This window comes from Solea solea, chromosome 11 (genome assembly GCF_958295425.1).
Source record: "Solea solea chromosome 11, fSolSol10.1, whole genome shotgun sequence".
NCBI classification, from domain to species: domain Eukaryota; kingdom Metazoa; phylum Chordata; class Actinopteri; order Pleuronectiformes; family Soleidae; genus Solea; species Solea solea.
Genome location: NC_081144.1, coordinates 21,921,585 through 21,944,489, shown reverse-complemented (window position 1 = coordinate 21,944,489; position 22,905 = coordinate 21,921,585). Strand labels below are relative to the sequence as shown.

Sequence of the window (22,905 nt, the reverse complement as noted above, 5' to 3'; positions counted from 1 at the left end):
GCAGTGCGACTGTTTGTCCACTGATTGCCTGGTTTTTGTCTCACTTTTTGATGTAGAAAACACCGACACCCACTATTGTATTTGTGAAAGTCTATATTTTATCTGTGAAAATGCTAAAGGGGATATTTCACTATTTTTGTTTTATACCTAGACCTCATTAGACCAGGTCCTGATCCAAAGCCACTGTATCTAGCCTTCTCAAATCTGCCCTAGATTATCCTACAGACCCTGACGATTTAAAAAAAAAAAAGTGAAAGCAACTATTTCTTCACCATCATACAGTTTAATGTCTTTAAAATGGCTACACACGTCATTAGTCTCCTCTAGATTATAATCCAACATCTATAATGTACTGAAATGTACTTAATATTATCGCCATAATTTAGTGTAGTGTCTATAAAATAAATATAGACTTCACTGGTCTCCTGTAGATTCATTTTGATACAAAAAACACCTTTTCACAATTTTCTGGGAGTTTTCTTTTTCCAAATATGTTTTTGTAGTATGATTTTGCTGTGTAGATTTGAGGATTGTCATGTTTCAATTCCTGCCAATAACCAGCTATCCCACGTAGCCACTAAAGAGGAGTGGACCAATATTCAGCCACAAGCAATAACCTGATCCATCTGTGTAAAGATGTGTGAGGCCAATTGTGGTCATAACCCACCCTAAAAATGCTCTATATGCATTAATTCAGTGCCTAATATGGGGTTTCTTCAAGATAAACTGCATAGTTTGTGCAATAATTATGCTATTTAATGAGCATTTTAATATGCCTCGCCTGCCAGGTGCATGGGTTATTGTAGAAAGGTGTAGTCCTCATTAAAACACATTTATGAAGCAAAAACAAAAGTGTTGCATTCATATTTTTTATTGAGCGTACATGTGTGTGTTTTCAGCCCAAGAGGGATGTCTAATTTGTGGGAAGATTTGAGGACATGCATATATGAGCGTCTGTGCTCAGATCAGTCACTGCTGTGTGTGACTGTATACAGTAACTTTGTCTATGCTGCAACTACCACTACAACTGCTCTGCACTGAGTTTTTAAAGTGGCCAGGTGGTGTCATGTGGAGACAGGTGAGGGGAGGAGGAGGAGGAGGAGGAGGAGGAGGAGGCACCTGACATTTCTGGTGCAGCAGCAGCAGGAGCAAATGACTATAAGCTGCAGGGAACAGAGCTGCATGTGCATGAAACTCTAGCCTCCCTCTCCTCTCCTCTCCTCTCCTCTCCTCTCCTCTCCTCTCCTCTGCTGCCCTCCAACCAGGGTTTGGCCAGTTTGAGCCAACATGATACTGCCTCCTCATGCTGCACCTTGGCTCAGTGCCTCCCACATCATCCATCGCCCGATTGTCTCTGCCTTGCACAAACACCACACTCCAGTTGGGACATGTCGTTGGAGCCCAAACTGTGCTGCTGAAAGCGGTCAAGTGCTGATAAAGACTCTGAGCTTGTTTACCCCTCCAGATAATCATCACACTCTCATATTTTTTCCCCTATATGCGTATGTGTCACTCTCATTAGACTGTGCTGTACAGCCTCAGAGTCCTAAAATAACCCGCGCAGCTCAGAGGATTGTCCCTAATGCCATTATCTTACTACTGAACCAGCAGGAGAGACAATGACAGGGGTGGACACTCTGAACAGGGACACTTCAAGATAGTAATCAGATTTATTACACATGGATTATGACTAATAGTCTACAGGTACAGGAAATAAGTCAGCAAACTCTCACTTACATAATAGAAAAGACCAGAGCATTAATATCTATGTGACACTTTTACATGAAATGTAATATAATTTAGAATATTAGCACAATATTATGAACTCTATCCATGGGTGTAGTGTGTATTATATGAACGGAATTGTTATTCAGTTACATTTCTCCTGTAACAAGCTTACTGTAATCTGCTGACAAAGCTGCAGGGGTAAAAGTAGTTTGAAATGCTTGTTGTACTATGACCACATAGCTTGCATTGCACAACTCAATGCATTCGTTCACTGTTTTTGTCACACTTCAACCAGTTTGCAGTCGCCTCACTTTACTCGCGCAATGTTGCTGTTGCCTCCGTTTGTGTTGACCTTAATCAAATCACTTCCTGTGTACAGCCCAGGGACGTTATGCTGAGAAGCACAGAGAGACATGTGGAGCTGATAGACTCCCTCAGCTCTGTGTGAACTCATTTGACGATGAATCTACTGAACAAAATCGCCCTCACATCCTGATAGCATCAATAAACAACGTTGTCTGGGGGGAAAAAAGGGAAAAAGAAAGTGGTAGTACAATACTCTCCCAGCTGCTTTCTATTGGCTGTGCCTCAGTGCTCTGTTATTATTATCATCACTATTAGTCTGGATGGTTCATTCTTCATCTATGTTTGTGTCTTAGTCCCAGACCAAAAATGGGCTCCATGCACATCCACACTTTCCGCCGCTTTCAGTGATGTGTGTTATTGCTCCTGAGCAGTAACAGATGTTTTATATAACAGCATCTGACACAGTACCTAATATGGATCAGATTTAAAGGGAGTCGTGTTGATTCACCTTAGATGTGGTGAAAACCCAGTGTAGCTGCAGAAAGTCATGGGGGAGCCAGTCCCCACATTTGGGGCCCAGATTTGGGGGAGATCATTCATTCTTTGGTGTCTAGACAACCAAAGAGGCAAAGCCACAGAAAGACAGACAGAGACAGAGCTGGTGGAGGTGTTTTACATCTCATGTGTGCATCTTAGGCTTATACTGTGGTCAAATATTGGAATACTTTCTCCCATGTACTGGAGTCACTTGTGAGCTGACTGTGATCAAGCATCAGTGTCTTCTAGATTGAGGTGAAAGAAACACTTCCGTCTGCTCCGGTATTACATTTCAGAGCCTCCGGCGCGATCAATTCAAACAACCAAGTGGAATGTATTCTACACATTCCTGGACAAAGATGGTATAGAAACACAATCCACACTATGTGAGATAGCATTAGCTACTCACATTCCGTGTGTTGTGTTAGGTGCACATCAGCGTTGGTGCAGCAGAACCTTTCCTTTTTAAGGAACCGTTCATTTTTGAAGCTTTAAATAGGGCTCTGCTCTGACTTTATTTAAAGCCCACTAAAAACTCCTCACATGTATCAAGTTGTCAGGCGAAGGTGATGTGACATACGTATACGTTACAGGACTGACCTGCATTATTTAAGATAGGTAGGAGGACACACTGGTGGAAAGTATTTTAATCAAGTTCTGGAATTAAAGCTTGAGTTAGTCATTTGTTTCTGAAACATGTTTTCATTCGTCCACATCTGGATAACCTGGTAGACCAAATTAACCCTAACCCTAACCCTTTACTGTTTCATTTGTTTCCCCTTTACAATCATTACGGATGAAACCAATCAGCAAAACAGAAATATACACAAGATTTGAAGATACGAGTAAACACATCAAACAAAAAAAAAATCCCAACTTGAAATCTTGAGTACTGAATCAATCTCAAAGCCCACTGGAGATCATTACATAAGAAACTAATTAGATCTTGTAACAGATAACGCTGTCACTCAGCATTACTTTACTTTACTTAATTAATTACTTAATTACTTAATTTGAACATTATTACTGTTTTGTAAAATGTAATCTCTAAAGCTGTTCTTAACTTCAACCAGAGTTCTAAAATTATCAGTTTATACCTGAAAAGGTGCTCAAAACAATTGCACAAACACCTTAACATTTGTGTATAGCATTTTTAGTGAGGACACTCACCTTAAATTGTCTAACCGTATAACCCTTAACCTCAATTCTAGCCCTAAAACTTAAACCACAGTCTTAAGCCTCAAAAAGGCCTTAAGAGTTGTGTGGATCACTCAAGGTGTCCTCACAAAGATAGGTTTCAATCAATCTGGTTTCCATGACTTCAGAGGACATTACATTAACTTACATTCACTTCCTGAAGACCTTAACCATGACTACTATTGGCCTAACCTTAACCTTAACCACAATTCAAATTCAAATTCAAATTCAAATTCAGCCCTAAACTTAACCAGTTCCCCAGAAGTGAGGTTCTGCCTCATTAGGACCCGGTTTTGGTCTCCATGGGGACTACTGGTCCTCGCAAGAGAGGTCCCAAATACAAGTACACAAACAGGTTCCACATTTCTCAGACTCATCTACCACAGAATCACCTTCAGATGTTGTTGTCCTCCACAGTCTAACTGCTGCACATCAGAAACAGACAGAAGCCTTGTGTCACTGTTGCTGACATCCCCAATGTGGCGCCCCCTGGTGTTAGTCAGAGAGGCTTTTCGAAAAAGAGGGCAAGTAGAAAGATGAACTCTGCACTCAACAATTCCTCAGGGCTGAACACAAGCTGTGACCCAGCACTTACATAACAACACAGACTAGTGAGGTGTTGTTTTTGTCTCTGTGTGTCATCCTGTGTGCACATGTGGCTTCTTCTTTTAAAATACATGCCCTCAAGAGCACGTTCACCTTCCATGTTCTCCAAACTCCACACTTGTTGTTTTGTTTCTGTCTTCACTGAGACTCTGTGTCCCAGCTTTTGTCCAGCTCATCTGGAGTGAGGATGAAGGATGAGTCAGTCATTAACTCACATGGATGGCTGCACACCATTCCACAAATATAACAAATGCCCTTATGGTTGTGTGCACGGATGCAGCAACGGCACGCATAATGTGCCTGCTCACATAACATGTCAGATATATATAGATACATAGACCCTAATGCTGGACAAAACAAAACTCACCACAGAAAACGTGTGATTTGCACTGCATACTGCCACCCTGTGGCCACTTCTGGTATCATTTAACCTGAGATAAATACACTGAAAAACAATAGGACAAAATATTTTGCTTGTGTCCAGGTATGAGACTGGACAGACCCCCCTTGAGTGGAGATCCAGAGAGGTAAGGGGGGGGGCATGGCAGATTTGTGTCCGAGCAAGGAAGGCCGTAGCCTGGATGGGGGGTGTATAGAGCCCCTGGAGCAGAGTGGAGGTCCAGGGAGGGAAGGCGAGCATGAGACACCTGAAGCCAGGCAGAGGCCCTAACATTAACAGCTGTTGAGATATGAATAATGTTATAATGTAATATAAAATATTATTATAGCATGATAATTCATTTATAAGAATTCATTTTGTGTAAATCTGTACTCTCTGAGTGTTTCTACAAATTAAGCTTTGTGTCTTCTTGTAATCAAGGAGCTGTACAAGCCTGTTAAACTTTCATTCACTGAGCTGCTTCAACAAATCCTAAAGCAAGATGAAGATAAAGTAGCAGGTTTGTTGTTTTGTTTTTATTTTTGCCCAAATTTACACATGTGATATTTGAGCAAACTCCTCAACAGAGCTTTTGTGCTATGAACTTCAAAGTTGGTCATGTCAGTCTGGACATGATAAGGATTGAAAAGCTTAACCACCTAATGTCACATGGTTTGGGAGCTAAAGATGACTTTATCACAACCAAACTTGCTATGATTGATAATTAGAGTGGTTGGCCGACACCTGTGTCAAAGCGACACCACACCCTGGGTTCTCCAGACGATTATGTTGGACTATGCTGTGTGTTCTAGTCTTTGATGTTCTATTTTTGTTACCTCAGGTTTTCCTTGTTCCCCCGATTCATTTTGTAGTATTTCTTTATGTATACCTAGTCACTTCCCTCTTGATTGCCTGGCCCTCCCTAATATGATTCACCTGTGTCTTATCAGTCTCACCTGTGCCTCATTATTCCTGCCTTCCCAGTGTCTGCATTGGTTCATTTGTTTCAGTGAACCCTGTTTACAGATTTTCATGCATTACTGTTGCCTGTGTTTGTCTCTATATGTGTCCCTGTGATGGACTGGACACCCTGCCTTTTGCCCTATGGGATTGGCACCAGCAACCGCCACAATCCTCAGGTGGAGGATAAAGCGGTAGAAGATGAGTGAGTGCGACTTATTGTAATTGTAGGAAATCTTATTATTTTTCTAAATTGGCATGCAAATCAGAACTGGAGAAAAAGCAACTATTTAGTAGATGAGAAGATGATAAATACAAAAAAAATTAACATCACGATACTCATGATACACTGCCTGGCCATGAAAAACTCGCCACCTGGATTTAACTAAGCAAATATGTAAGGGGGTTGCTGCAGTTGGTCAGGTCTAGGTTCAGCAACATTATGTGCCCAAAGAATGAGGTCAGCTGACTACCTGAATATAATGAATGACCAGATTATTCCATCAATGCATTTTTCTCTTCCCTGATGACATGGGCATATTCCAAGATGATCAGGCTCAAATTGTGAAAGAGTGGTTCAGGGAGCATGAGACATCATTTTCACACATGGATTGGCCACCGCGGAGTCCAGACCTTAACCCCATTGAGAATCTTTGGGATGTGCTGGAGAAGATTTGCTCAGTGGCCCGACTCTTCCATCATCAATACAAGATCTTGGTGAAAAATTAATGGAACACTGGATGGAAATAAATCTTGTGACATTGCAGTAGCTTATGGAAACAATGCCACAGCGTATGAGTGCCGTAATCAAGGTGGTCCAAAGAGTATGTGACCCTTTTTTTTTTAGGTGGCAACTTTTTTTTGGCCAGGCAGTGTATCACAACAACAACAACATTTGTGATGATAATTCGCCCGAATTTCAAAATAAAAGTCTTTGTTTTTGTGCGGAATGGCGTGCAATTCATGATAGAACACATTTATGATGCAAAATAAATCTGTAAAATTAAAAACATACAGAAAGAAGGGTTTATTGTGGTTACACACCACTCTCCCTCATTTGTGAATAAGACAAAAACAGCTGTGATTTCATGTTTTTTTCCAGTCATGTCTCACCTGCTTCCTACATTATCATAAACCTTGACAATTTTAAAATGAAACTCTGAAAATGCATGTCTGCAGCCATGGTGATTTCACCATGTTAAAAGACAACTGTCAACTTGTTTACATCATAGCACCCTTTCATTCTTGACACACTTTGTTGCTTTCTTACAACATGCTGACTTAGTTTTCCCATGCTTCACTGTCTCTTTGCCCTCCGTCTTCATCTTAGTCTTCTTGCACTTTGTCCTCACTTCTTCTTCTTCTTCTTCATCCTCTTCCTCTTTCTTTGGCTGCACCAGACTTAAAGTTTCTTTCATCTTTTGGAACTTTTTCAGGTCAGCACAGAACAACACCTAAAACAGAAGCAGACACTTGTTATAGGACACTGTAAAGCCTGAACTTAATAAAAGATTGTGAATTTTAAATAACACTTACAGACTGTGCCCAACCTGCATAGGGACCCCACAGATTTCTGAAAAACTCCCCTGTATTCAAAATACAACATAGGACTGTATTAAAAACAAGTTGTTGTTTTTGCTTATAATCGTCTTAAAGTAATGTGTGAAGACCGACCAATATCTCTATGAAGTTTGTCAGTGATGGTCTTCTGTGTGCTGCCAGAAGCAAATTTGTAGTCGCGCTTAGCAATCTGCCACACGTGAGTGTCGACAGGCACGGCCTCGGCCTTGTCCAGTGACATCAGACATACACAGTCTGCCACCTACAGGATGAAACAAAGCGTTCATTAAATTCATTCATTTAAAAATTAAATAAATAAATAAGAGGCTGCTGTACCTTAGTGCCTACACCGGGGAGAGTACGCAGGGCATCACGGGCCTGTGGGTACGGGACACTGCGCAGACCTTTGAGCCACTGGAGCCCATGAGTTTCCAGAATCTGCTTCGCACTCTGCTGCAGGAACCGAGCCCTGTATCCAAAACCAAGATCCCTGAGACGTGCCTCTACACTGCTGTCTGCCCGTTACGATTCAGAAAACATACAACAGCAATGTGTTTTGAAATCTGGTACATTTACACACATACTACTGATTGAATACAAACAGAAGTTTGTATCACTTAGAGAAAATCAGCTATTTTACATGTCGGCAAACAGGAATTGTTAATCCACTGCTGCCCCTGTCAGTAAGTTGAAATGTGTTATTTTGTGAGTTCAGTGTTCGAAATCCTTCATCAGGATTTAGTGAAACTAACTTACCAAACAAGACAGCAATGGACCAGCAGCTCCTGTATCTTTGTGAGCTAAAAAAAAGCTGATTTTCTCTACGGACTTAGGTGTGTGAGAGTGAAAGGTTTACAGACTTCAGTCATAAAAGGCTGTTTAATAGTGAGATAAAGAGATATAAATTATCACTAACAGTGCTTCATAAAACCACATTTAAAAGAAACGGAACTACGATAGACATTTTTTTTGAGAAAGAAAAAAAAGCACCTGCAAGTGCAGTCAGGGATGGAAAATCATAGTAAGTGGTTTGGTCCACCTGGCACAGTGGGCTGCCCAGAGCCTGGCACAGTCTTTCCACCATGCCCTGGATACGGGAGATGTGGTTGTTAGAGGTGCAAATGAAGGAAAACAGGCATTCAGTGGGGTCCTGGCGCAGCATTCGCACACCTGAGCAAAACCATGTTACACATTTAAGACACAAACACATAAAACTGGACTTAGTGATATCGTGACTGCACCAGTTTGCACTGACCTGTGAAGATATTTGCAATTTGCTTCAAGTGAGGGTCTGCTTTTCCCCAGTGAGTGTGCAGCTCCTCCAGATTCACATTCAGCTGGAAGTAATCTCTCAGCGTCTGTTCTTCCTCCTTCACCGGAGTCACAGCAACTTGCTCATCCTCTTCCTCCTTCACTTGCCCTTTGAATTTCTTTTCTGACTTGTTTTCCTCCGGGGACGATATACCAGCTCGCCTCTTCCTGTCACATCCCTTAGTCTGTTCTGCTTTGTTTTTATAAACATGGTACCACAGGGTGTCATCGGTCTGGGTCAGGGTCCACACTCGTCCCCCTATCACTCCAGTCCAGTGGCCCTCTGACGTTTCTCTCCATCTATGGGGGGAGATTTGTGTCAATGCATCTTGTTACATGTAAAGATCAAAGTAGGGCTGCATGATACATCGAAAATGTATTGTCATCATGATGTCAAGATGTGCAATATACATGTTTGTTTGGCCGAGAAATTACCATAAAGGTTTTTGTTTTGTTTTTTCCACTACTTGTTGCAGTTTTAATTGTGTTTATTATTTTATAATTACACATACTAAGAAAGAATGAGAAAGACACTATATGTAAATAATAAATGGGGGAAAAAACATAACAGGGAAAAAAGAAAGCAAACGCATCATAAATAAAGTGATACAGGTGTCCAAGAGGAAACGATATTGGGATTTACAAATGCTAAAATTATGTTATGACAATCAGTGAGGGATGAATGGTGAATTGGTTCACGATAAGAAAACTATGGCTTACTTATTTTATTTCTTCTTAAATTTAGAAGACAGAAATTCTGTTCTAAAGAAAATGAGGTGAAGTTTATGGACTAACCTTGTATTATAATTGTGGATTAGGGAATTAAACTGAAATACAGTACAGTACATTTGGAAAATAACTGATTGAAAAATGGTTTAGGGGAGAATGCGTAGAATGGGCAAATGTTTTAGAGACTGTCACTTTTACATTTTGGTAAACTTTTTAGTAGTTTTAATTCGCGACATCAACCAAGATAATTTTCCTTAACCAAAACAACTTATTCTGGATGAGCAAAAATATTTTAACTAGATATTCGTAATCTTTTATTCCCTGCATGACAACTTGAGTAAACATGTAGTTCAATCTAGTTTGACTTTGGGTTTGGAACACGAGATATTCACAGTTCTGATCTCCTGCGATCACAATATTCAACAACGTTAACGTGTACCACATGACTTCCAAATGTAGTGCACTCCTGGTTCAAAATGTGTAAAATGTGTGATTCTGCTCATCCTACCGAAAAGACTGTCCACAGGCGAGAGTGAGCTCGAGACGCAGCTGTGACTTCACACAGCCCACAGATTTCCACAAATGTGTCCCTGATGAAAACACCGCATGTTTGGCCATTGACGCAAACCTCTTCGTTTCTACACACTACAACAATGCTACACTGACATACATTGGTGTCTTTGTGAAAGAAAATGCAAAGTAAAGCGACAGTGTAAGTGTAAACAGCGTAATCATAACATTAGCAGCATTTTCAGTTATGCTACACTTGCAGCAGGAAGCGTTAACAACTTTCACGGAGTTTAGCTAGCATTTTTGGATGGACAACAAAGACCTTACACTGCGCTCGAAAGACGCATGTAAGACACTTGTTATTTAAAACGTTATCGGGTGCAAATAAGAAGTGATTGTTGAACTAAACGTGTTCAATTGTTTGAAACTACAGTAAATGTGTTAACGCCATTATTGTGAGCATGTTAGTATACCTCTTGTGTTACGGCGAGCGCTAACCTGCGTCAAGGTGCATTAGCGCCACCTACTGTATTGGAGTGTGGACCATTATAGCTATCCCCATCTTCTATCCATCCATTTTCTACCGCTTTATCCTCCGAGGGGGGGTCCCGGGGTACCGTGCCAGTCCCAGCACACCCTGGACAGTTCGGCAGTCCACATGGGACACATATACAGACAAACAACCATTCACACTTATGGTCAATTTAGAGTGTTCAATTTACCTAATCCCCATAACTAATCCCCAGAAAACGTTAAAAAAAATAATATATATGTATATTAAAAAATCTACTGATCGTACCGTTTCCGTCAAATAATGAAATAAGCTTCCCCAGTAAGGAAATACACTTTTTTTTATTAGATTCAGTTGTTCCTTCAGTGTATCAGTCAGAAAATGTGTGCTTGTTTATTTGATGCATTACGGTATCAGTGTTTGCAGCAGACAAATATCGAAACAGGTGTTTTCATTTCATATTATTTAGACAATTATATTGTCTGTAAAAGGTTGATTTTTAAGTCAGCTTTTTTCATGAATGAATGATATAGAATGATATCTATGAGCCCTAAAGGGTCATACATACATACATACATACATACATACATACATTTTGTATGACATGTATGTATGACCCTTTAGGGCTACCGTACATTCTTACTGCAATTCCCCCCCCCCCCCTAATTTTGCAGCCAGCTGCAAGAAGATTTAAGAACTAAAGTCATCAAAGGACTCATGAAATTGTTGCGGACAGACTGGTTGCATTGCATCATAGTCTGTCGGAAATGATTTATTAGAAGAAAAGTTTCCTGTGAGCACACTTCTCTCCGCGGATTCCAACAGGTGGCCTTTTTAACACTCCATATTTCTACAGTAGCACACAGGGGGGAGAGCCAGGAAGAGGTTTGTTAAATATTAAGGATTGTATTATATATATGTATATATTTTACAGTATTGCCCACTGAGCAGAATTAACCTTTAGTTTTCTTTATATATTTAAAGTGAAATTGCTAGAACGTTGACAAGAACAATGTGTTACCTTAAAAAGAATGGATATTTTACAGCTGTAAATTGTGGATTGTACTGATAAAAAATATAGCCGACTCTCCCTTTAGCGGTTATGTTATATATTGTTAGATTTAATAATAATTTCAGTGTTGTTCTTGGCCGTTTAAATGCATTATAGCGGTCAGGAGGTCGATTTCCGATTTTTTTTTGTACTGTGAAACTGATGCAACATTACGGTTTCCTGTAGCTCCTCCTTCACAGTGTCATACAGCCTCTGATTGGCTCCTCAGTCGTAGTAGGCGGGTTCGTTGAGCCCAAACAACTTTACGATTGGTTAATATCTCCCCACCCGCTGTCGCCAGTTGGTTCATATTTTTGCTCACCTTTTATTTTTTCCTGCGTTGGGTGTACAGGAAGTGACCGTAACCGACTCGGCTCCTTTTCCCAGCAGAGAAGTCGCGCAGGCAGCGTGTGTGTCTCCAGTCTAGCCGGGGATTCTACGGTGGAAAATGGCGGACACGTTGATACTCTTCACTTCCATAGGTCTCAGCGAGCAGAAAGCGAAAGAAACGCTGAAGAATGAAGCGCTGAGTTCTGCGCTGAAAGAGGCTATTACTCAGGTAAGAGCCAGTGTGTGGAGAAACTGAAGTGCCTGAAGGGACAGCTGTGACATTCCGTAGTTTATGCTCTCTCTCTCTTTCTGTTTAGTTCTTATTTTCTCTATATATGGCTTTACAGATAGCTGATTATATAGAAATAAACCTTTCTGGAGACTCTGAGTAGTTATATGGTCACTGTTGTTTCACTTTCGTTAAGTTGTATACAATAAAACAACATCAACAACCAGAATCCAAGGAGCCCTTAAAGCCTTTATTTCATATCGTTTTGTTCCTATGTAGTATTTTATAGTATGCAATTGTTTCATTTCAACAATTTCTGAACAGTTTACAGTTACAGGACTTGCAGTGGAACTGTGTATACATTTAGTTTGACACTGACAGTAGATGGGGCTCAACTCACAAACCCATAACCAGAACTCTATTGATGGATTGTTTTGATATAACAAATTGCATAGTAGTCTTGTGAAATAAAGCCTAATTGAAACAAACATCAATAACATTGTAACTGTACACTGAGTGTTGTTTATTTTGAGACGACTATGCTTTGAGGTAGCCCTTGTTCATAATGCTCAAATTGCAGTAGTGAAGAAGATGTGCCCTTTCCAAACACTGCTGGAAAATAAGCATTTACTAACATTTATTTTTGATATTTTTTCAGTTGAGTTTCAGTTTCTGTCTCCTAATACACCTTGCTCTCAAAAAAAACCCGACAGTTTCTCAGCATTTTACTTGATACTGTGCACATTTCATCTTTTCTCACTGATTTAAATAGGCCCAGAATGTCAAAGGAGTATCAGAGGTGGACAAAGCCATGGGCACGCTGCTGTACAGCATGGCATCTCGTCTCAAAGACACAAAGTGTGTGGCGTTCCTCTCGGAGAACATAGCCCAGCGCAAAATCTCCACAGAGCTACAGTTGGCAGGTAACTTGTGATATCAAAACGGTGTGATCAGGAAGACAATAGGAGAATAAACACAATGTTTCAGATTAGTCACTACCATAGAGGAACAGTTAAACAATATTCACTTTCCCACTGTTGTGCATCACATTGTTTCAACCAGGACATGTTTTTTTTTCACCACTTTAATGTGACTCTGTTCAAACAATGTTCTGAGTCATTTTGACACAAACTGCTTTAGAGACACAACATTTCATAAATGCACAGTGAAAGTGTCCTGCATTGTGTCCTGCATTGTGTCCTGCATTGAGGAAGGCAGAGACTGTTAACGGGATTTATTAGGTTGTGGATAAGGATCTATGTCATGTTGCTCCATTAACCATTAATTTATTCTTTCTTTTGATCTTTTTTTTACAGCTGCCCTAGAGTTTTTGATGAGTCACCCTCATGACCCTATCAACCAAAAGGAATTTGAAGACGCATGTGGAGTGGGTGTGGTGATCACCCCCGAGCAAATTGAAGATGCAGTGAGTGCACTGGCTCGCGCTGGTCAGACGTATGTGCTTATATTTGAGCTGTGGTGCATTTAAGTGACTGTGGAATCTTGTGCAGGTGGAGTCAGTGATCAAGAAGCACAAGGAGGAGCTGTTAAAGGAGAGATATCACTTCAACATGGGACTACTGATGAGTATGTTCTCACACGTAACGCCTCGCCATACTTTTCCACATTCTACGTCAGCACTCGCACCTCCTTTTTAAAAAGAGTGTCTGCATCTGTCTTGCATTCCACACGTGTACCTGACTCCACATTCTATTCCAATGTATTGTCTTATCCGTAAAAGCAATGGTCCACGTGGTCACAAAGATTTGGGCTGCACGTGGATGAACAACTTTTAACTGTTTGTTACCACTGTGTAGCCAGTGTTAACATTCACATCTTATTACTTCAGCATAGACCTTTATTTGTTCACTTGCAAGAGTGTTGGAAGCAAAACACATCATCTCTCATTTTGTGCACATTTCTGTCACTTTTTATCTCTACTGTACTTGGCACATTCAGCTATATCCTGGGTTTTTAATCCTGGGTTTAAATTTTTCAAATACACGTTCACCCCAGGGACAAACAGCTCTGCAGTGCAAGCTGGTTTTAGTCGGTTTTGGCTCTGATCTGATAATGGCATACAGTAAATGTGGACTACATGGTTGCATGTCTCCTGTCAGCTTTATTGCTGAATCCCCTGGCCAACAGTCCTTACTACCTGTCAGGAAACCACAGTGTGGATGGACATCAAAATGTGGAGTCACATTGATGCCGCAACACATTTTAATGTCATTGTTAAATCATTTTAGCCAGCAGAATTCTCTACTCATGGTTTCATTGCAGTCTTTTACTGCACCAGCAGCCAAGTAGACCTTGCCCGTCCCTTTTTAATTAAAACAAGTCCAACTGCGATGTCTCATTGAGCTGTTGTGTCTGTTACAGGAGAAGCACGTGGTGGCCTAAAATGGGCCGATGGGAAAGTCATCAAGAATGAGGTGGACATGCAGGTGAGTTGGAGACAGGGCTGCAACTAAAAATTATTTTTTTAATTGCAGAGTAATCCATGGATTATTTTCCAGATTAACTGAATAATCATTTGGGCCATAAAATGTTGACCAGTGTTTTTTTTCAAACCTCAAAATGGTGATGTTTTCAAAAATCTTGTTTGTCTATAAACTAAAATGATTCAGTCTTAATGATTTCTTTTTTTATATGAAGCAAAGAACCTAGAACATTTTAGAAATCAGAGAACTTGTTTATCAAAAAAATATTTTAAACAATTATATAATGAGTTGATGATTAATTTAGTAATTCATTAATAATCAATGAATCAATGCAACCCTGCTAGGAACTACAACAATTATTCACCTTTAATTATTTCTTTGTTATATGAAGCAAAGAACCCAGATAGTATCCTCATTTAAGAAGCTAAAAAAATCACAGAGCTTTTTTCAATTATTAAAAAATAAATTATTAATAATAATAATAATAATAATAATAATAATAACAACAATAATAATAAAAAAAACACCCAAACCTATTCAACAATTATTGGAATAGTTGACAAGTAATGTAGTAATTGATAAATAATATAATAAGCCCTAGTCTGAAACAGTATTTTCCAAGTATTAGTAGTAGTATTGATCTATTGTTATATTGATCTGAAGTAATGATGTTGTTCTCACCACGACTAATTCTGGTCTCATAGGTCCTACACCTTTTAGGACCCAAGACAGAGGCTGACCTGGAGAAGAAAACGAAGGTAATGCTTCAACATATTTCTTGCACCTTCAACGGGAAAGCTGATTCATCTTACTGTGTGTTGAAAACTTAAGTGTACAGGTGCTATTGGATTGCAGTCCAATCACAGAAAACACATTTTAATGGCAGGTTTAAAAGGGGCCTATGAGTTTAACAGCAGCTTGCATCCATGATGTTCCATCACTGCTTTCCTCTGGAGTTCGAAAACTTCTACTCTACCCAGTGCATCATATTCTTTCTGTCTCTTTCTGTCTTGAACAGCCACTGTCTGTTCCTACCCTGTTTGCCCTAGTTCCTCCACCATATCCTTCCTCTCTTTATTTTTTATACAGTCAATAAGTATGTCCTGTACTGTCTCATGTATGTGACAGTGTTTATGGTTGCCTGTTTGATGTTTCTCACATAGAATAGACAGTTGTTCTTCTGCTGAGGGTGACCTTCTCTGTCCTGTTTATCTCTACGTTCCTCTTTTAGGCCCCGAAAGCGAAAGTTGCAGAGAATGACGTGAAGCCGAAGAAGGAGGAGTTGGCAGTGAATGGTACGGCAGGCAAAGTGGATGGTAGATGAAAGTGAATTCAATTCTAGTGTGTATTGATGTTTTTTTACACGTGTGTGTTTGTGTGTGCTGCGGTTGTTCAGGTGAGGCGACCACCGGGGAGGGAATGTCACTGATGGAGCAGCTCAGAGGAGAAGCGCTGAAGTTCCACAAAACGGGTGAGAAGAAACCACTTTAATGATTTAGTTTCCTCTTCATATTCATACACAACTGTGTGTACACTTTATACTGACCGTGTTACTCTTTCACTTTTATTTTCAATCTTACAGGAGAGAACTATAAAACGGAGGGATATGTGATGACACCAAACACAATGTCCCTGCTTAAAAAGCACCTGGACTACACTGGTGGTCAGGTACAAACTTTACATGTCTGATTAAAAGTGCAGTAGGCAGGTTTTTTTCAAGTGTTATTGATTAGTGCTTCCATTATAATCTTTTAGTATAATGAAAAGCAAGTTATCTGAGAGAGTGATACTCATTTACGTCTTCTGTTCTACTGCTATTTCTCTGCTTACGGGCCGCTACGGTCGTTCGATAGTTACTCCAGCACCAGCAAAAACAGCCTATGCTGTAAAGTAACCCAACGTTACACGTCATGTATGAAGTAAGTGCATCTGTCCATGCTCTGATGAGAAGAGCTCCGGACAGAGAACTTCGGTCCCAAAGCGAAAGTCAACAATCACCATGGTGTTCTTGCCTATTGCAGCCTTAACAACAGAAATTCAATATCAGCAACTTAACTCTCAACTTATCTACTCCTATAGTTCCAGCTTTTCAATTTTTTTTTTTTACTTTTTCTTCTCTTTTATATTTGTTTGGGCTTTTTGCCTTTAATGGATAGGACAGTGAAGCGTGGAAGGGGGAAGAGAGTTTCGTTGTTCCGAATGTTCAGAATGAGCTTTATCAAGATCAAATATTGGCGTGTAGGACATTGTAACATTTTATCCCAACAAATGAAAATGATTGTATGTATTGTTTCCTTTAGATTCGTACCCGCTTTCCTCCCGAGCCCAACGGCATCCTTCACATCGGACACGCCAAAGCTATCAACTTCAATTTTGGTTATGCAAAGGTGCAAGTCTTTTTCTTCTTTTATCAGCACATTAGTCGTTTCATTTTGAAACCGGTGTTTTATTTAACTTTCGCGTCTTCCTGTAGGCAAACAATGGAATTTGTTTCCTGAGGTATGACGACACAAATCCCGAGAAGGAGGAGGAGAAATACTTCACTGCTATCAAGGACATGGTGGAGTGGCTCGGTGAGTTAGATTGACGCCTTTTCTTTGGGTCTAAATACAGCTTTGCCAAACATGCAGTAGTACATTCATTAAGATGTTTGTTTACCATTATAACTGTTTTTCCACAGGCTACAAACCTTATCAGGTCACTCACGCATCGGATAACTTCCAGCAACTCTATGATCTTGCTGTGGATCTTATTCGCAGGTAAATATAGGAAGTACGGTGACAACACAGTATGTGTTGGTGAATATGCTTTCATTTTCAATAGAGGCAAAAGGCGTATGGATTAGGTCTGTTCTGTCAAGTGGGCACTTTGAAAAACTTCTTCATGTATTTATTACAAGTAGGGTTGGGCATCAAGAACCGGATGAAACGGGGATTAACGTTTAGATAACATTGGAATCGTTCATAATTTTTTATTTTTGGTTCCTCCAAACGATGCTTTAACAATTTTCTGCCAACCCTAATTACAACCAGTCTAGACTGTTGTAATGCACACCTGCTCAGCTCACTTGAAGATGCGTAACGTGGTAGTTTTATAAATATAAGTACACAAGGCCAGCATCGGACCCTATACGGTATCAATATCGGTGCATCCCTAATGTATCCTTGTCATCGCTCAGGGGTCACGCGTACGTGTGCCACCAGAAGGGGGAGGAGCTAAAGGGCTATAATGCACCTCCGTCACCTTGGAAAGACCGTCCCATCGAAGAGTCCCTGGTGTTGTTTGAGAGGATGAAGAAGGGTCTGTTTGCAGAGGGGGAGGCCACACTCAGGATGAAGATGGTCATGGAGGACGGGAAGACGGACCCCGTGGCCTACAGAATCAAATACACGCCACATCATCGGACAGGAGATGAATGGTAGAAAACCCTATTTTTATTTTTAACGACCTGGTTTGATTAAAATAGAATGTCTTTCTCACAACAGAGCATGTTTTAATGACATTTTTTTTTTCTGCGCAGGTGCATCTACCCCACTTATGACTACACCCACTGTCTGTGTGACTCCATTGAAAATATATCACACTCGCTGTGTACCAAAGAGTTTCAGGCCAGGTGCGTGTCAGCCTCTTGCAGCTCCAGAGTTCATCCTCTGGACGTTAAAATATGAATGTTTTCAGTGCTCTGTCCTGAGCTCCTCCCACCAGATAAGCACGGAGGGACACAATCTGTTGCGATGTAATCTGTCCTTCTGTGACTACTTTTATTTTACGACTCTATCGCTGTTTTTAGTTTAGATGAAGAACAGAAGTGAAATTCTTTGCAATATACTGGAATTATTGATCAGTCGAGCCAAATAAATATTGACTAGCTCAGCATGATTGATTTTTATTTTTTCCTGAGGGCGCACAGATGCATTGTTAACATTCAGCTTCCCTGGTTGTTTGTGTTTGACAGACGCTCATCATATTACTGGCTGTGCAACGCTCTGGACGTGTACTGCCCTGTGCAGTGGGAATACGGCCGCCTGAACCTCACCTATACTGTCGTGTCCAAGAGGAAAATCATCAAACTGGTGGAGACTGGTGTTGTCAGGTGAAATTCACATTTCTGTCTGCTACGTTGGCCAAATATTTACAATATGTAATATATAGAACGTACATATACAATACACAATACCATACAAACTAAGTATTCAGTATGAAAGTATTAAATGCTGGTAAATAGAGGTGTGAATCAGAATGTCTTTGATTTTCAATTCAAAATGATTTTTGATGATAATCTACTCTGTGCACTTGCCACATGAAATCAGAGTAAAGAGTTTCCAAGATGAGGTAGATTTTATATTTGGAAAAAGTCAATGTAAACACAAGCAAATAAAAAACAACAACTTTTATTGAAGTATCCTGAGTAAAACCTAGAAAGGTTATTGGCGGGTATGATATACCTTGGCTCAGTTGTAATCGTAAAACTGAATGCTTCTTTTTCTACTGCGCTGTGATGGTGAAGGTTTTTTGAAATGAAAATGAAACCATTTTTACATGAATAAAAATTTTTTTGACACCTACTAGTTATTGTACAATCTGAAAATATCACAAAATGAGATCAAGCCTTTCAACCGTTACACTCAGGAAGTCTCTCCCCTTTGATTTTTACCCAAATCACACCTCAAGCTCCTTTTTGAGTACTTCTTCTTCGGCATTTTGTATTCAATTTATTTAAACTGTGAAGCACTTTGCTACATAATTATTATACTTATAAAAGATAGAATTTGTCTGAAGCATCAAATTAGACAGTGACGACAGCTGGTTGAGATCCAAACAGCATGTACTCACTTGAATAGTAACTGAGAGATGAAACCGTGTATTAAGCCTCAAATAGCAATACAAATTTGTATGTGATTTAGAGTTATTCATTTTAACAGATTATTTTCTTGATTAATTGGGTGGTTTTTGTGTTCCACAATCAGAAAATGTCAGAAAATGGTGACCAGTTTTTCCCCAAACCTCAAAATGATGACAAATATACATTCTTATTTTCTAGATTGTATGTAGTACATGTGTGATTTAGTGTTACTGTTCTGTCTTCATCCTACATATTGTCATTTAGGTGACTGTAAACAATATCTTTTTTCACATCACAGAGACTGGGACGATCCTCGTCTCTTCACTCTGACTGCGCTGAGAAGAAGAGGTTTCCCACCAGAGGCGATTAACAACTTTTGTGCACGGGTAAGCAGAATGGTTGAGGGAAAAAGAAGAAGTAATAAACTGTAAGAGGACCGTGCTGTTGTACAATAACGGGTGGCGTCTCTCTGCAGGTCGGAGTCACCGTTTCTCAGACGACGACAGAGCCCCACCTGCTGGAGTCGTGTGTGCGGGAGGTGCTGAATGACACGGCACCCAGAGTCATGGCCGTGCTGGAGCCTCTCAAAGTCACCATAATGAACCTTCCTGAGAACACACAGGTTTGCACATTGACACATGAAACTGTAAATATAGTGCACAATTAAACGTCACCGGAGCTCAATCTTCCTGCTGTCTTCCCTCAGTCGGAGGTGCGAGTACCAGACTTCCCCGCTAATGAGGCCAAGGGCAGCCACACGGTTCCATTCACTCGCACCATCTTCATCGAACAGAGTGACTTCAGAGAGGTCAGAGAGAAAACGCACGAATATACTCCCTCACAGTCTAAGCAGCAGCCTGTCCTTTGTGGGTCTGTGTGTGATGGTGGACTTTGTTTGCTCTGTAGGTGATGGAGAAGGGCTACAAACGCTTGACCCCGGAACAGCCTGTTGGCCTGAGGCATGCTGGGTATGTCATCTCTGTGCAGAAGGTCCTTAAGGTAAGATCTGTTAAGACTCTTAAGTTATGCAAAATATTTTAGGTTTATCTTAAGATGACATGGAAAACGGTACAATTCGTTATTTTGAGGACTCATTGTGAGTCTGTGTGGAATCCAATGCAGAAGACCTAAACAAAAACTAAGTATAATACAAGAATCTAATCTCTTTTAAATAGTGCAAAATGTCTGTGTGGTGGGTTTACGCAGTTTGCGTAAATGATCTGTGGCCCAATGCAAAAATTATCTTCTACTTAAAAAAAATAGATGAATTCAAAAGGAGTCAATACTTTACAATAAGGTACACAAAAGGTGAAGTAATCGTGATGTTATATTTACCTAATCATTAACTAATCATCACTCAATTATTACTTTATGATTAGTTAACCTTTTTTTGCATACCTAATTATCAAGTGTTAAAAAAGTTTTCAGTGAATTGTGACTTTTTTTTAAGGTCTAAAATATGTTGTGTATCCCATTGTCAGTAATGTTAATTCATATTTTTGTGTACAGTTTATAGCCAAGTTAATTTATACAATAAAATAGTTTTAGGTCTTGATCTTTTCATCTTCCCTGTCCTCTGATCTTTGTTAGATATTATATATTAACGCATCTTAAATAGAATTGAATGTACTCATTGTAGACTGTGTTTGCTTCCATCGTCCTTGTTAATCTGACGTGTCATCACAACTTGCTCTCGTGTCCTCAGGACCCTCAGGGTAAAGTGGTGGAAGTGGAGGTGAACTGCTGCAGTTCTGACGCTGCAGAGAAACCCAAGGCTTTCGTCCACTGGGTCAGCCAGCCGCTGCAGTGTGAAGTGCGTCTCTATGACAGACTGTAAGTCACAAACCCACCTCTGCCATTCACAATCCTCTTCACTCCCTGGGAAAAAAAAAAAAGAAGAATGGGGAGCCCTCACTCTGCTGTAAATAAACCCAACTTCTCACTATCTTTTTAGGTTCCTGCACAAACACCCAGAGGATACATCTGAGGTGCCTAATGGCTTCCTGAGCGACATCAACCCTGTGAGTAACACACCTGTGACTGTGTAAAGTCCTGAGTGGGAACATTGACACTACTACCTGTTCAATATGCCTGGTTTTTTGGTTGTTTTTATCCAAAAACCCTCAAAGTCAACACAGCACTCACTGGTGTTCTTTGTAAGTCATCGGCTAAGTTTGAAGCCTCTCAAGCAACTTGTTGTAAAGTCACACGATTAACAGGCTCCATATTTAACAGTGGAGTCTAGTGTAGCGGCATTACAAACCCTATTTTTTATTAACTGATTCTAATGATTCAGTTACACTGAAAAACGCTGCTTTCCAAGCCACTAGTTTGTGTGTGTCGCGTGTAAAACGAAGTCAGTGCAGTTTCATGCATCCCTGCAGTGATGACTCCGCCCACATTGAGTAGGTACTATTTTTATAGTGGAAAAGTAACCTAAACCGTGCCGTGGCTAGACGAGACAAGCTGGGACCATAGTGGAAAAGGGCCATAACCCCTCCTGTATATGACTTTATTAACATTATTAGCCTGTTTTTATTCATTTTTACTGTACTGTTTTTTTAAACTCTGCCTGTAAGTGTGCTTTGAAAGGCTCCTAAAATATTATAATAGATAGATGTTTCAGTAGATAACAAGACTAATTATTATTTCTTTGTCTTATTCAGGATTCCCTCCAGGTGATCAGCAGTGCCTTTGTGGATACCTCTGTAAAGAGAGCCAAAGCTTTTGACAAATTCCAATTTGAAAGACTTGGCTACTTCTCTCTGGACCCTGACAGCACCGCAGAAAAGGTACAGCTCTTACTTCTAGTCATTAATTACTGCTTCTGTCTTTTGTTATTTAATAATCAACCCTGGTTAAAAAACATGGGATTGCTTCATTATACAAGCAATAACCACAACTGTGATTTTCTTTTCCTCACAGCCCATCTTCAACAGAACAGTCACTCTGAAAGAAGACCCTGGGAAGATCTGATTGTCTGAAATCAAGTGGTAGAACCTGCTTCCCATGAGCCCATAGATACATGCCCACTGAAGGTGTAATATCAGTAAAGGCACAGACTGACATGAACTCTGGACATTTATAGTTCACTATTCACATATGACTGGGTCACGCTCATTTACAACAGCACGAGAATCTCTGGACATAAATGTATGTCTTTATAAAATCGTTGTCCATCAAAATAACAGATTGATCCATCTCTTAAAGTGTTTTTTTTTTTAAATATTTATGACCGTAATATTCACCAACAATGTTTCCTCATTGTTGAATGTATGCAACTTGACTTGCTGTTCAACGAGTACCTCATGCTTGCTTGTTTGCTCTAAGCTCTAAGGTGAAGCTCTCAATTGCCACACATGATTTTGTAACACAGGTGGTCGATCAGTGCCAAACCACTATGTGCTTTTTCTAAGACTCAGATGGACGCATCTGTGTGCTTTTTTACCACAAGACAAGAATAAATAATGTTTAAAACCACCACTGTCAGTGTTATTCCGAGTAAAATACAATTGAATCAATCTGAATAACCATGGACGATTACAGGATAGTTTAGTTAACCATTAAATATATAATGGCTACTTAACCTTTTTTGTATGTTACCACTTTTTAAATTCATCTTAATTCCATTTAAGACTCTTTTAACTTGGGTATTTTTAAATTAGCACTTCCGT

The 22,905-nt window shown here is 40.0% G+C and overlaps 2 protein-coding genes across 4 annotated transcripts; one reads left to right on the top strand and one right to left on the bottom strand.

Annotated features, from left to right (window-relative positions):
• Positions 1-6,716: 6,716 nt before the first annotated feature.
• Positions 6,717-10,324, bottom strand: ogg1 (8-oxoguanine DNA glycosylase). The gene is made up of 7 exons (XM_058641887.1): positions 9,822-10,324; positions 8,529-8,884; positions 8,264-8,443; positions 7,610-7,788; positions 7,388-7,535; positions 7,250-7,299; positions 6,717-7,167 (listed from the first exon to the last, which is right to left on the bottom strand). Exons 1-7 carry the CDS (start codon positions 9,929-9,931, stop codon positions 6,940-6,942), a joined length of 1,251 nt encoding a protein of 416 aa, XP_058497870.1. The 5' UTR covers positions 9,932-10,324; the 3' UTR covers positions 6,717-6,939.
• A 742-nt stretch (positions 10,325-11,066) lies between these two features.
• qars1 (glutaminyl-tRNA synthetase 1) lies at positions 11,067-22,466 on the top strand. Of its 3 annotated transcripts, none has more exons than XM_058643987.1 (24): positions 11,067-11,219; positions 11,773-11,944; positions 12,717-12,867; positions 13,261-13,370; positions 13,456-13,531; positions 14,327-14,391; positions 15,093-15,146; positions 15,620-15,683; positions 15,785-15,859; positions 15,971-16,056; positions 16,689-16,775; positions 16,862-16,961; positions 17,069-17,147; positions 17,567-17,806; positions 17,909-18,001; positions 18,344-18,481; positions 19,530-19,617; positions 19,707-19,853; positions 19,938-20,039; positions 20,138-20,230; positions 20,937-21,064; positions 21,186-21,252; positions 21,898-22,023; positions 22,157-22,466. In XM_058643987.1, exons 2-24 carry the CDS (start codon positions 11,834-11,836, stop codon positions 22,205-22,207), a joined length of 2,331 nt encoding a protein of 776 aa, XP_058499970.1. In that variant the 5' UTR covers positions 11,067-11,219; positions 11,773-11,833; the 3' UTR covers positions 22,208-22,466. The 3 variants fall into 3 exon arrangements, with proteins under 3 accessions (XP_058499970.1, XP_058499969.1, XP_058499971.1); XM_058643986.1 differs by having other exon boundaries at positions 11,082-11,219; positions 11,738-11,944; XM_058643988.1 differs by having other exon boundaries at positions 11,202-11,219; positions 11,776-11,944.
• Positions 22,467-22,905: the final 439 nt, after the last annotated feature.